Source organism: Labeo rohita, chromosome 18, assembly GCF_022985175.1.
Source record: "Labeo rohita strain BAU-BD-2019 chromosome 18, IGBB_LRoh.1.0, whole genome shotgun sequence".
Classification (NCBI taxonomy): Eukaryota; Metazoa; Chordata; class Actinopteri; order Cypriniformes; family Cyprinidae; genus Labeo; species Labeo rohita.
The window spans coordinates 16006851-16021424 of NC_066886.1; the positions used below are offsets into that span (position 1 = coordinate 16006851).

Below are 14574 nucleotides of genomic sequence, written 5' to 3' on the forward strand. Positions count from 1 at the left end.
GTGTTGATAGACAAAACTGGTTTTGTATAACACCACAACAAATTTGAAGTATGATGCCAGTTTACCTCTGAGGCTGTATGCTTTGACATATTGACACCAAACCCTGTGTGCCATTGTCACCTCACACAGAACACACCACATTGATTTGATAACTGCACTACCTATTGGCCAAAAGTGATAAACCATTAAATCATAATACTAGTGGTTGTATTTATGATTTTTCAGCCATTTTGACTTAAGTTATCTTAAAATGCCTTCAGTGATTCATTGCTGCAGTTGGTCTGATGCTTGCTTCTAATGCTTGGCCCCTTAATTGCTGTTTGTTTCTACTTAATTCTGACACAATGTGACACTCGCATTCTGCGTAATCAAATGTCAGCCGTTGGTGAGAAGACTATTCGTTGATGTCTTGCACTGGAGGCAGTGTTTATGCAAATGACTGTGCCCAGGTGACATCACCTTGCACCTCGGATGCAAACAAGCCATTTTCTGAGGGTTATCACATAAATTCTTTTTTATTGATGATGAGGACATTTTAAGTTATAAAACTTGCAGGACGTATTTAGCATACAAAGACCTCTTCTACATCAAAACATCAAGAAAAATTTGGTTTCTCATGTCATTACAAAAAATTTACCCTTATGACTGGATAGAATGAGTTTAGCAAAAGTGAGCCATCAGGTAAAGTGGGACAAATACTTTCATGAAACATACAGATTGAACGAATTTTTATTGAACAGAAAATTGCTTTGAAGATTTGAATTGCAGTAAACCTTTTATGTGACTAAAAATGTCATGAATGATCATGAAAACAATGATGACTGTTTCATTTATACATTTGCATTTTCATTTAGTAGCGTTGTGGCATCTCAGAAAATGCCTGAGAGACAACTCAATCTGACTTTCAGGAGAATTCATTTTTTATCGGATTTTCAAGCACGTAATTTCTTGAGGTCTGTCTCACACAAACTGCAGATGCGCTAAACGTCAACATTTTAAAGACACTGAAAACACCTTTAAAACAACTTTTTAGGGGTTTTATCAATCCGCTGGAACGCGTGCTGTTTCTATAGTAACCTCCCCAGGTGATTCGAGTTCGATTTGTGAACATCTGTTTGGCACAGCGTGAATATACGCGCTAACCAACTTGTAATCTAATCTTTGTGTTTACTAAAATGATGTTTGAAATGCCAGTGAAACCGTATGCATAATTAAAACTCCTCAGTATAATAACTTTGCGCTTTTTTGATTACTTCCTTCGGGGTGGAGGATTCAGATCCCCAGAGAAACGCTCCCCCTCCCACCCCAACAATTCGCCTTCTACTTTAGATGAATTTACCGAACGTATCTTCCTTAAACATGGATAACGGCAACAAAGCTGCCCTACGTGATGACAGTTCAGACTGCCACGCGGGGCGGGAGCGAGCGCGGGTGTTGTCAAGTGACGCGTGAGGGAATTAAGAGGTGGAAAGTCCGTGGATCCGAGCGATGCGCCAGAGTGAAGCAGACACCCACGGACATTCACACTTCACTCTCCAGCTGGAATTGAAAGCACTGAGGATGCTGTCGAAGATACGCACTGATTAGTATTTTTGAAACTTACTCTCTACCGACTTCATTGAGATTTCAGTTAATTTCAACTGTACATTCTTTGAAAAAGTAGAGGTGCCTTTTTAGTTACAAATCAGACTGAATAACTTCTCTCACAAAGACGAATGTCACCTTGCGAACAGGTGTCTTGTTGGATGACGAACTACTCATCTGTCTGGAAAAGTGTTTGAGAAGAACTACGTTTGAATTTGAAGGTCGGATTTTTAGAAATGATGGATGACACGAATTAACGAAGGTTTTGAAGTCAATGAGATGTACAAACAACTACTTATTTCAAGGTCATTGGATTCTCTCTAATGCTCTAAGCTCCGTGAGACGTGTGTCAGGTAAGACTGTTTTTTTTATATATATATTTTGATTAGCATAAAGACATTAAAATGCATACACTCTTAAAAATAAAGGTGCTTTAAAAGGTTCTTCACAGCGATGCCACAGAAGAACCATTTTTTGTTCCACAAAGAACCATTCAGTCATGGTTCTTTCTTACCTTTTTATAATCTGAAGAACCTTTTGTGAAGCAGAGAGGTTATTCAGATGTTTCTTTATGGAACCATTTAAACAAAAAAAAGAGTTCTTCTGTTACACCTTTATTTTTAAGAGTGTAGGTGAGTTTTAATGGAGTTTTAATGCATCCCTCACTAAAACTAAAAACCATAGTTTTGCTATATTAACCATAGTTTAACCATGGTATCTGTAGTAAAACTGTGGCTATACAAAGGGTAAACAATACAGATATATATATAAAAAAAATAAAAAAATAAATAAAAAAAATAAAAAAAACATGGTTACTACACTTTTCCACATAATAATAGTATGGTTCATTTACAGATATTACAGATACGGATATTCTAAAGCCAGCAGACACAGAAAAATGCTGTTGAAACAGAAATTGCTAGGCTAGTAAATGTTTATAAAGACACAAGTAAGACGTAAAAGTGTTTTTTTTTTTTTTAGGTAGAAAAACTTAATGTCCAAATGTACCGTATTATTTACATCTTAGAAAAATCGTTTTTTATATGATATGTAGTGTTTTAGCATTTAAGGATTATAAAGATCATAATTTAAAGATGCATGTAAAGATAATAAAGAAGAGTAATCACTATCAAACTTGCGTTATTATACATGTATTATACATTGCACATTGTATTTATCCACGAACATTTTTTTTGTTTTTGTGACCCTGGACCAAAAAAAAAAAACAGTCATAAGGGTCCATTTTTTTTAAAACTGAGATTTATACATCACATGAATGAAAACTGGATAAATAAGCTTTCCATTGATAAGGTTTTGTTAGTATTGGAATTTTTGGCTGAGATACAACTATTTGAAAATCTGGAATCTGTGCAATAAATAAATAAATAAATAAATAAAAATATTGAGAAAATTGCCTTTAAAGTTGTCTAAATGAAGTTCTTAGCAATGCATATTACTAATATAGTAGTAGTAAATTTACAAAATACCTTCATCGTACATGATCTTTACTTATATCCTAATGATTTAAATATAAAAGAAAAATCAATCATTTTGCAATGAATTGTTGGCTATTGCTACAAATACAACCGTGCTACTTATAACTGGTTTTGTGGTCCAGGCTCACATTTGTGAAATGCACCAGGCTGTTCTACAAACACTTAATGACCTCATTGACTGTCTAAAAAAACTTTTTCCCCTCACTCTAGTACTATCAAATAAAGAAGATTTCCATGTACTATTATAATCTCCTCCCCCGGATCATGATGAATCGTCTGTGAGCCTCACTGTGCAGCAGGTAGCCGAGCGAATGCAGCAAACACACGCTTTCGCTCTTCAGTGATGAATGACAGCTCTCCAACATCTGAGAACATCATGTTTAACCAGCTGACTGCAGATGTTTTGAACGGTAGCTGTGACTACACCTTGCCCACGTGTAACAATAGCACAGATGAAGCGGCATTGCAGCTGCCCACTTTTTCCATGGCAGCAAAAGTGAGGGTGATAATTACCTTCACGCTATGCGCAGTGTCAGCTGTGTGCAACCTCTCTGTGTTGTGGGCTGCCAGCACCAACAACAAGCGCAAATCTCACGTAAGAATTTTAATCATGAACCTCACCGTTGCTGACCTGCTGGTGACCTTCATTGTGATGCCAGTGGATGCGGCTTGGAACATCACGGTTCAGTGGTTGGCGGGGGATCTGGCTTGCAGATTGCTAATGTTTCTGAAGCTCGTGGCTATGTACTCCTGCGCGTTCGTGACTGTGGTCATAAGCCTGGACAGGCAGTCGGCCATTCTCAACCCTCTGGCCATCAATAAGGCTAAGAAGAAGAACAAAATAATGCTGAGCGTGGCCTGGGTGATGAGTGTTGTTCTCTCTGTCCCTCAGGTGAGAAGCTGCTTGAGTGATTTTTCATGTTTTTCATTGTGTCTTATCTCCGTATGCCGCATTACCTGAAGTCACCAGAACCCCCAGAGTCTGGTGTAACACCCTGAATCAAGTAGAGAGATCAAAATGAAAACGACAGGAGGTTTAACGACTTGCCTTCTTGAGCTCAGACTTGAAATATTCATATTTTTCACATTTAATCTAATTTTAAACCACAAATTCGTTCACTTTAAATGGAAAATGCATTTGACAAGTGTGCTATACAGTTTTTAAAATAGATGGTTCACGCAAAATGAAAATCATTTACTCCCCTCTTGTTCCAAACCGGTTTGATTTACTTTCTTCTGTGGAATAAAAAGGAAGTTATTTAACAGAATGTCCAAACTGCCCTTTTCCATACAATGCATCTGTGCAATGCATCATTACTGAAAACTCACCTTATTTATCTCATTTACATAATATGGCATTTCACACCATGCTTAATGTCACTGATGCCATAATGCACATACATCGCAGTGCACCAAATTTGAATTTGTGCATATTAAAATTATCACAAAAGACCTGAAAGCCGTGGAGACGGGAAACATTCTTAGTGTCCCTCGAACAAAGGTACTATATATCTTTCCATTGACTGCTGTTGTACTGCTTACACACCACCAGTCAAAAGTTTTGAACAGATTTTTAATGTTTTTTAAAGAAGTCTCTTCTGCTCACCAAGCCTTTATTTGATCCAAAATACATGAAATATTTTACTATTTAAAATAACTGCTTTCTATTTGAATACATTTCAAAATGTGATTTATTATTGTGATCAAAGCTGATTTTACAGCATCATTACAGTGTCACATGGTCCTTTAGAAATAATTTTAATATGCTGATTTGCTGTTCAAGAAAGATTTTTTCAGGATTTTTTTGATGAATAGAAAGATCCAAAGATCTGCATTTATTGAAAATAAAAAGCATTACAGACCTACATGTGCTCAGTATAATTTATTTCTATTTATTTTGGGGGGAAAGAACATATAGAATTAAGAAATTATTAAGAATTAATATTTCTATTTAGCAAGGATGCTTTACATTGATCAAAAGTGACGATAAATATATTTATGTTACAAAAGGTTTCTATTTCAGATAAATGCTATTCTTCTGAACTTTCTATTCATCAAAGAAACCTGAAAAAATAACAACAGCAACAACAACAACAACAATAATAATAATAATAATAATAATAATAATATTGTTTTTTTTTAGCAGCAAATCTGAATATTAGAATGATTTCTGAAGGATCATGTGACTGGAGTAATGATGCAAAAAATTCAGCTTTGAAATCACATGAATAAATTACATTTTTAAATATATTTATAATATAATATATTTAAGTATAAATACTTAAACAGAAAACAGTTACTCTAAATATTAAAAATATTACTGTTATACACTGTTTTTGCTGTGCTTTGGATCAAATAAATGCAGGCTTGGTGACTTAAAAAAACATTAATAATCTTTCTGTTCAAAAACTTTTGACTGGTAGTGTATTTCTTGTCTTCTCTGGAACTTGATCAGGTCAGATCACCATTCGATTTTATAATTCTGTATGGAAAAAGGCAGCATGAACATTCTGCATACTGTCTCCTTTTGTGTCTCACAGGAGAAGAAAGTCATTACAGCTTTGTAACGACATCAGGGTGACTAAATGATGACAATGTATTATTGTAACATTTTTTTCTCTTGCCAGATTGTCTTTCAGACAAACTGAAAACCATATGTTTTAAATCAGCAACTTATTTCAGGTTCAGTATTCTCCCTAGACCTGCTGTAAAATTAGAATCAGAGCTATAAAGTGTTGTAAAATTCATAGACGTTAGATTAGTTCGGCAATTACAGTACACGCTCTCATTAGCCCTTTAATTTCACCTCAGATCTAACATAATGACTGGGGCTTACTGAGACACATTACTCAACATCACACACACAAAAGGATAAATTGGGCAATTTGTAAGTCAATCAGATGTTTTGAAATTTTACATGTTTTGAGCATCAAATGACCCTCAAACTCAATACTGGAGAAACGCTCTGCGACCTTCAGTTACAATATCTGAAAAGATAAAGGTGAAAGCAGCAAGAATTACTGGAATGAGTGTTAATAAAAGGCTGATTCTCAATCACAGGAGGCGTGCACATTTTAAAACACTCAATGCAGTTTAAGTAATAAATGCCGGGACCTCTTTATTTGCTCCTGATGAAGTAGAGCGTTTAAAATCAGTGTGCTTCCAAGTTTAGAGGAGGCTGATGATGGGCAGCCAGGTAAAAGGGTATATTATGAGCTCCAGAACTCCACAGTGTAACACATTGTTATGACATAGCAGATTATGTCTAAATGAGGGCATTTCAGACAGATATGGTAGGAGATACAAGGTCACGGTGGGTTATACCGGATATTTTGTTGTCATTTGTTTTTGTGAATCATTTCTGAGGCATAAACAGACAGATGGCTTCATGTCACCACTGGCTCTGCCACTCTTCATTTGTCATTTGGAAATCATAATATGGAGTCAGGCATCATAATATTTATGAAATGTTCTGCAAAAGACTGATCCTTGGAACATTGAGCCTTTCGCTGAAGGGGATATACGCCACATCTAATTTGCACAGCTGACAGTGTTCACTTGATTAGTTGGCTGTAGATGTGTATAACATTTAGCATTTAACAGTCACTTAGAGTTCAGGGCAGAAAGGCACAATTAGTCATTATAGTCATTATTAATCTGTTCAGATAAAGAAACAAACTCATCTCCATCTCTGATGGCCTCAGGGTGAACAAATATAAAGCGAATTTTCATTTAACTATTACGCGTTTTAAAGCTAGTTAAAGGTATTTAAAAAGTAGTTGTGATTGTAATTTGCCTGCTGACCTGCTGAATTCTTCAACAGATGTTCCTGTTTCACAATGTGACCATCACGGTGCCAGCCAATTTCACTCAGTGCACCACTCGAGGGAGCTTTGTCAAACACTGGCAGGAGACCATCTACAATATGTTTACTTTCATTTGCCTCTTCCTGATACCTCTGGTGATCATGATCTGCTGCTACACAAGGATTTTGGTGGAGATCTCTCGAAGGATGACCAAAGGAAACAGTAGGTGGAATTACATTCGAAAAGCTCATGTTACATACATACAGGGCAGTGTTACATCACCATATGAATCGGTGTGTTCAAAATATAGGCTTTGGAAATGTCATTTTTCAGTGACAAATTAAAACCGTTATAAAATATTACTTCAGTCAAATTATAACTCTGAATCAGTGAGTTATTAACTAGGGCTTTTTGTCATTAAAGCCGGTTGTGTAATCAGCAGTAAATCTCCATTTTCCACAAGTTGATATGATTCTTTAGGGTCTTAATGTAAGGTCTGTAATATACTTCGGTTAAAAATTCTCAATGGTTGTGTAAAACAACACCCTTTTTACCTTGCCAAAATCAGCTCTGTAAAAATCATCCCATTTTGAGGTATTGTTCCTTTAAATGCAAATGAGCTCTGCTCACCCCGCCCCTCTCTGCTATCTGTGGAGTGATGTGCCGCTCTGAGAGATTGTTTACTTTAGCTGCATTTTGCGCGTTTAGCCACGAAACTTGCTAACTAGCACGTTATTAGGAAAGGTGATTGCAGAGATTCATAAAAAAAACCCTTACACTCACTTCAGCTGTAGGTGAAGCTGGATCACGAATGATTTGCGCTAACATAGACGCATTTATGTAGTTTAGGAGGCGCATTCCCTTCACAAACAAATGTAATCCACTGCATCTTCAGCGGCTCAGATGTCGAGAGTAAATGACGACCACTATGTTCATTATTACATCCAGCAACAGAACACCTCAATCGCTTAATCGGAGATATTCTTGTCTAACTTACATCCCTGCTCCGGTATCGAAACAATGGAGGTCTGACTGTTACAGCTGATCTGAGGTAAGACACTCAAGTCAATCAACTATCGTGGGAGTGGCCTCTGAGAACGGCTCAATTTGAAAAAGGGGATATTATTTTTACAGATTAATTAAAAACCACTGCATGGCTTTTTAGCATTATAGGGTAGAATTGTACATACACTGCCAACATACATTAATGTTCAAACAACATATAAAAGTGAACTTTGTACCCGATGACCCCTTTAAAACTCACTTCATAACTTCCGTTGAGTGAATGAAATAAATCCTTCTGTGAGATGATATGACTTCTTACACAGAATAAGGCATGCAAAATATTTCTAATGCATTCTAAGCAATAAAAATAAGTAATAAAAGCAATGTTGAAAATCTTCTGTTTATTCAGCTGCAGCGATCGTGTTATTTCCTGGATTTTTTTGGAGTTATTTACTACTGATCACAGAACCATGCTTCACTGACAAGATGCGCACATGAATATTGCAGCTTTTCTTAATATCGATTGCGATATTGTCGCGTTTTACCGTGCAGCCCTATTATTAACTGCAGCAATTGACCCTTCGCAAAGACCCAACTCCCTTCGTTACTGTTGCTATGTGCTCTCACATCACACATCAAGTTCTCACGCAGAGAAAGATACATCACGGAGCAAAGAGGAAACTGACAATATGGTACAGTTACTTTGGAATGAAACAAAGTCTCAGCTTTCAGATTTTTTTTTCTCCAAACAATAAATAACGTTTTGTGGCTCTTTAATGTGTCGTGGCAGATCGTCGATCATCTCTTCTTCTTTACTAGTTATAGCATGAAATAAACATGAATGAACATCAGTAGGTATCTAGTGTCAACACACAGTTTTTCAAGTTCAAGTCGACCGATGGTAACTTACTCTCCTGTCCGGTTTGTTTGTCGGACAAAAATGGCAGATTCGGCATTACGATTGGTCAGATCACCTGTCAATCAAACTCTCTGCAAAGGGTCACTTGGCTCAAAAATTCAAATTCACAGATGAATCATTCAGTACCATTTGTGGACCAATTCAACAGGTTCACTGAAAACAATTTTGACATTCCCAGGTCTTGATTCTTTTTACTTAAAAAACATGAAAAACCCCATGAAAAACATGACACATGCTTGCAATTGCATTTTTTATGTCAAATACACTTCTGTTCATACTATCTTGTAGGTTTAGTGGTAGTGAAGTTGGTACGTTACTTTAAAATGTCACGGAGCATTAGAGTTACAATGCCACTCAATGTACACTTTAATTCAGAACTGCGGTGAAGTGTACAAAACCACTGTCACATAAAACGTACCATATGTACGTTCATCTGTTCTGGGAAGAAAAAAAAAAGAACACTCTTTTAGTGCCACTCAGTGGACATTTCTGTTGGAAACTGCAGTGATATCTACTAATTGGTACATATTTTGCATCTCACGAAAACGTTCTTACAGGTACGTTTTCGTCATGGGACAAAGTTGTATTTGAAACATACTTTCGGATAGTTCTCTCCAAAATAAAAATTCTGTAATTATTAACTCACCCTTATGTCGTTCCAAGCCTGTAGAGTGTTCTTTCGTCTGTGGAACACAAAAGAAGATATTCTGAAAAAGTGTCTCAGTGATTTTTGTCCATACTAATAAAGTCAGCAAGGTAAACATTTCAGACTTTTGTTATATGTACTCATACATTTGAAACAGAATGTCTGGTTTTGAGCTGCAAAGTAGAAAGAAATTCAAACAAGTTTGGGACGACATGAGGCGTTAGTAAATTATGTCACAATTTGCATTTATGGGTTAAATAAAGTTCTGTCATTAAACTCTAGATGACACTGGCTGATGGGTGATTACTGCAAAATGAAGATTTTCACAGAGTTCAACTACTTGGCACAAGCTGATAGGTTCATGTTGCATACACAGCCAATGAGCTTGCTGCTTTACATTTAAATGGCTGGTTGGCATTCACTAGAGCAGTGTGAAACCCTCCACCTCCCCAGCTCCACCTGTATAGATGGAGTTGCTGCTATGGGTTGTTATATATGATATTTGTGCAGCAGCGCTATGTCTTAAATACTCACAGTAGTGTAGCAGCGTATATATTGGCAGTAGCAAGTTCCTGTAACTAATTTGCATTCCGCCTAGACCAAATACATTAACATTGTCATGATAGAACATTTATGTATCATAATGAAGCAAAATACTTTAGATTTATTAACAAAATCTTCTTGCTTTTACAGTATCTTCAAAGGAAGTTCACTTACGACGTTCCAACAGCAACATCCCGAAGGCCCGTATGAGGACTTTGAAAATGAGCATAGTCATAGTGACGTCTTTCATAGTTTGCTGGACGCCGTACTACTTGCTGGGTCTCTGGTACTGGTTCCTTCCTGAGGATTTAGAAGAGACGGTTTCTCACTCACTCACTCACATACTGTTTATTTTTGGACTGTTTAATGCAATTCTGGATCCCATCACGTATGGCCTCTTCACCATCCATTTTCGCAAAGGACTGAAGCGCTACTGTCGCAACGCGGTCGTACTCACAGAGTCAGAGAATAATTCCATCATGACGGGCTCATTGAAATGCTCACCATCCCCATTTCGCATGAAAAGAGTGACCCAGACGAATCCAGGAGCTGACCCGGAGCCGAGTACGGTGGGTGGGGAAGATAAGAAGCCAGCTGACAGTAAAAACAAGGAGTAGTGGCAACCCTACTAATCTAGCCTTGAAAGTGTCATTTGATTAGAGATACGGACGTGACAAGACAGGCCCTGGCTGTCTAGCTGCTCGCAAGAACAATGAGACAACGCCCCACTCCTACCTGTTCTCCTCAGCGGCATTAGACAGATTCAGATTAAACCCAAGTGTGTCGCATCTTTTGATTCATTCACTGATGAGCTGCCTCAATTACTCAGTTATATTTAATACCCATCTATTTTCTTGATACAGGTGATTAAGTTTTGTAATCACTTGCTCTTTACTAAATATGCCAATCATTTGTTTTTTTCTGCAGATTAATTAGACCTTTCCTACTTGTGGCTTTTGTTGAAAATGTCATTTACATGAAATGTTTTTTTTTACATCTCATACAAATCCAAGCAGATCAGCATCTCCACCTGCTATCACAAAGGGCATCGCTCTTGAATTGCTGAAGAAATTAGTTTCATCTACAAACAAATAAGATGTGTGGATTTGGTGTTTTGAGATATTACAAATGCAAATTCGTGTACACTGCTTCTTAAATCATTTTCTGGTGTTAATTAGAAGCATTCAGTTATACCATTTCAGGAATCTTAACCCTGTCCCTTGAGATAGTATCGTTTAATGTGTACACTTTTCATTGGATGGATTCAGACACATTAACCAGCCCCAAGAGATGCCTGGGCTGGGAAGACTGAACTCATAAGAATCCATATTTATGGTGTTTACACATACATTGTTTGTATGTTTGTATGTAAGCTGAAATGTACAATATGGATGTATTGACAGTATCTAAAATGTGAACGTTTTTACATATGCACAGCATTTTAATTGCGAAAATATTTATCAATATCATTTATCAATACTCACATTTTCTCCACTATATATGTGTATTTTATGTTAACTATGTAATTAATATTCTGTTTATTAAAGCCAAGTATGAATCTCATCAGGTTAGTGTTTTTAAGCATTTCGCATTCAAAAATAACTCAAGGCAGTAACAATTTAAACTATATATATTATTTCTGAACCAACCTTAAGCTATTATTTTTAATAATTAACCGTTTTAACTATTTTTTATTATTATTATTTTTTGGATCATCAGTCATCAAAGCTAGGTAAATATTGGTCACATAGACACGGAGATTCGCTAAGCTTATTACTTACCTAAACCTCCCTCAGACTGTGTTTTCATGCCATTTAAGTCTTATTTCAACGTAACGGTTATATCTAATAAGTGTGTGAGTTGTGTACTTACTTTTTTAAAAAATTATTCTTCCTATTAACGCCATAAAATAGTTAATTCAGACTGATTCAAACGTGGAACGCGCACAAATACAAGAGGCAGGATTTATCGCATGAACCAATCACAGCCAAACATAACCAGTCATATCCAATCATATCACGATAGAGGCATCGCGTCCTGTCACGTGAATTTCCTCCATTCATTTGCCCCCAACAAACTGTATCTTTACCTGCTGGTGTCACTGGACAATGTTTCTATAGAAATAGGAGCGATTTCTATGATATTTTAATGTTTTATGTAATATTGGCGTGGTTTTATCTTTGTACTATGATTTTTTTTTCTCATCCAACATTTTGAGGAGGCACTGCCTCCCTTGCCTCCTCAGAAATGCTGTCAATACTTCAACATTGTACTTTCCTCTGTTCAAACATACATAAATATACAGTATGTGTGCTAGAACCACTCTTTACATTATAAATGCCAACAAATTTATAAAATAACGTTGCACTCCAACACATACCATTGTGTGCAATCGCAGAAACTATTTAGCTTTAAAATTATGTTTGACTGACGCATGAGTTGCTCATGAATGTGTTTACATCATACTTCTCAGGGAAGGTGCTTCTTTTGTCACAGGGTATTGAAGTCCAACTGGAGACTGACAAACTGTAAAGCTTTCCTCATTTTAATGTCAGGTGAATACTATCATCTCTGTTGATGTGACGTTACGTGCTCTGACAGTGCTTGAAACATACCTATAATCAAAAGAACCATGATCATTGCTGTATGTTTGAGAGTGTATTTCTGAGAGAGACACGTGACATCCCCTAGATGTGCTTCTTGTGTTTGCCGTGTCACTACAGGGTGTACTTAGGCCTTAATGACCTAGATTTTCAACTTCAGTAAATGTAATAGCCCTGCGAGAAAATGTACCGAAGAGGAAAATGAAAGGGGAGTGAGTCTTTTCTGTCAGTCTGTCATTGGTGAAGGGAATATATATCTATACTCTTGCATACGCATGTATAGTATCTGGCCATTAAGTAAGCCACAGCTGCACTTTAATGTTCTCAGATGGAAACATTAGGTACGCACTGAGGCTACAACAGTGCCTGATGGGTTTGCAGCGGGATTTAAAATGTATTTAGGTATTGTTTGCCTGATTTTCTCATTCTCATTATATATATTTGCTGAAGAGAGGGATATTACATGGGGGAAAAACATTACTGCATCATGATGTGAATATGATATGGAATTTATATGAACTGTTGACATTAATCTAATGAAGAGATTACAGTGTTAAAACTTATTTAAATGCATGACGCCAATGTGTTTATGAGAAAAAGAAGAAAGGAAAAGCAGTTATTTTCTCTTGTTGTGCATGATATATGATGATATTGTATTGTGTGTCCTTTTGTTGTCTGTTCTGGGTTATGTGGAGAAGTAATAAAATATATTGCTTTCATTTACAATCTGCCTTTTTTTTAAGTTAGCCCATAAGTGTAGTTTTCATTTATAATTCAGCAACAACTACTTGTTTAATATTACTTATTAATGTGTAAACAGTCCTATAATAATCTAAACCATTCTGTTGTGACTTGACTTGTAATAAATAGAAACCGCATAAATGGCAATTATCACATTCCTGAGAATACATAAAATATATGTGAAACCCCCAAAACACTGAGAAGAAACCTACTGCAAACATTTTTTTTGAACTTTTACTGCAATTACCATGTTCCTGAGAGTACATAAAACAAGCTAAGTGAAACCCCAAACGCAGAGAAGAAACTGTAAAAACATAAATTTTGTCACTTTTACTGCAATTACCATGTTCCTGAGAGTACATAAAACTAGGGTGACCATATTTTAGTTTGCAAAAAAGAGGACAGTGGGGGCCACATGCATGTGCGGTTGAGGGAGGTTAGAAAGCCCCCAAAGTAGCGCAATGGCCTTATCCCATATCAAAACTAAAAATATTTTATTTCCATACCTAAAATGAATATTTTAGTCACCCTTGTGCAGATTGGTCATAAACAGCTAAAAGGCTTCCTACCAGTGGTCATCACAAAATGTTTCAATATACAAGCATTTCAGTCAAATGTAATTTATGCCACATTACAAACCCTTTGCAACAGTTTAAAAAAAATCAACCCAATTGCCAACCCTGCATCCAACGCAAGCTGCAGGAATAAGACTTAACTGATCATAGGTCAAGACAAGAGTAAGGAGAGACGAGTGACAAATCATGCTAGAGGATTTGCTGCTCAGCAGAAAATGTGCTCATATCCGATCTTGTAAGATGTGCTCCTTTTATTATACAGAGTGCTTGGGATCGCAAAATTGAATAGCCGCTCATTCAAAAGAGATTTAAATACTCTGTATATGATAGCGGCTCCCTGATGCTCGAAAATTATATTAAAGGAGAAGTCCACTTCCAACACAAAGATTCACATATAATATACTCACCCCCTTGTCATCCAAGATGTTCATGTCTTTTCTTCTTCAGTCGTGAAGATATTATGTTTTTTGAGGAAAACATTTCAGCATTTTTCTCCATAATGGACTGATATGGTGCCCCGAACTTTCACAATGCAGTTTAAATGCGGCTTCAAACGATCCCAAATGTGGTTGTAAGCGATCCCAGCCGAGAAAGAAGGGTCTTATCTAGCATAACGATCGGTTATTTTCTTAAAAATAATACAATTTATATACTTT

General features: G+C 36.5%; 1 protein-coding gene and 1 long non-coding RNA gene across 3 annotated transcripts in view; one reads left to right on the forward strand and one right to left on the reverse strand.

Annotated features, from left to right (window-relative positions):
• Window positions 1–1491: 1491 nt before the first annotated feature.
• gnrhr4 (gonadotropin releasing hormone receptor 4) lies at window positions 1492–13332 on the forward strand. Of its 2 annotated transcripts, XM_051134374.1 has the most exons (4): window positions 1492–1937; window positions 3291–3972; window positions 6904–7108; window positions 10150–13332. In XM_051134374.1, exons 2-4 carry the CDS (start codon window positions 3424–3426, stop codon window positions 10614–10616), a joined length of 1221 nt encoding a protein of 406 aa, XP_050990331.1. In that variant the 5' UTR covers window positions 1492–1937; window positions 3291–3423; the 3' UTR covers window positions 10617–13332. The 2 variants fall into 2 exon arrangements, with proteins under 2 accessions (XP_050990331.1, XP_050990332.1); XM_051134375.1 differs by lacking the exon at window positions 1492–1937 and having other exon boundaries at window positions 3236–3972.
• The window catches only part of LOC127180388 (uncharacterized), a 41402-nt gene continuing 36818 nt past the window's right edge, over window positions 9991–14574 (reverse strand). Inside the window, exons 2-3 of the long non-coding RNA XR_007829635.1 lie at window positions 10174–10299; window positions 9991–10050 (exon numbers count right to left, since the gene is read on the reverse strand). This is a non-coding gene — a long non-coding RNA (uncharacterized LOC127180388). The remainder of the gene's footprint in view (window positions 10051–10173; window positions 10300–14574) is intronic.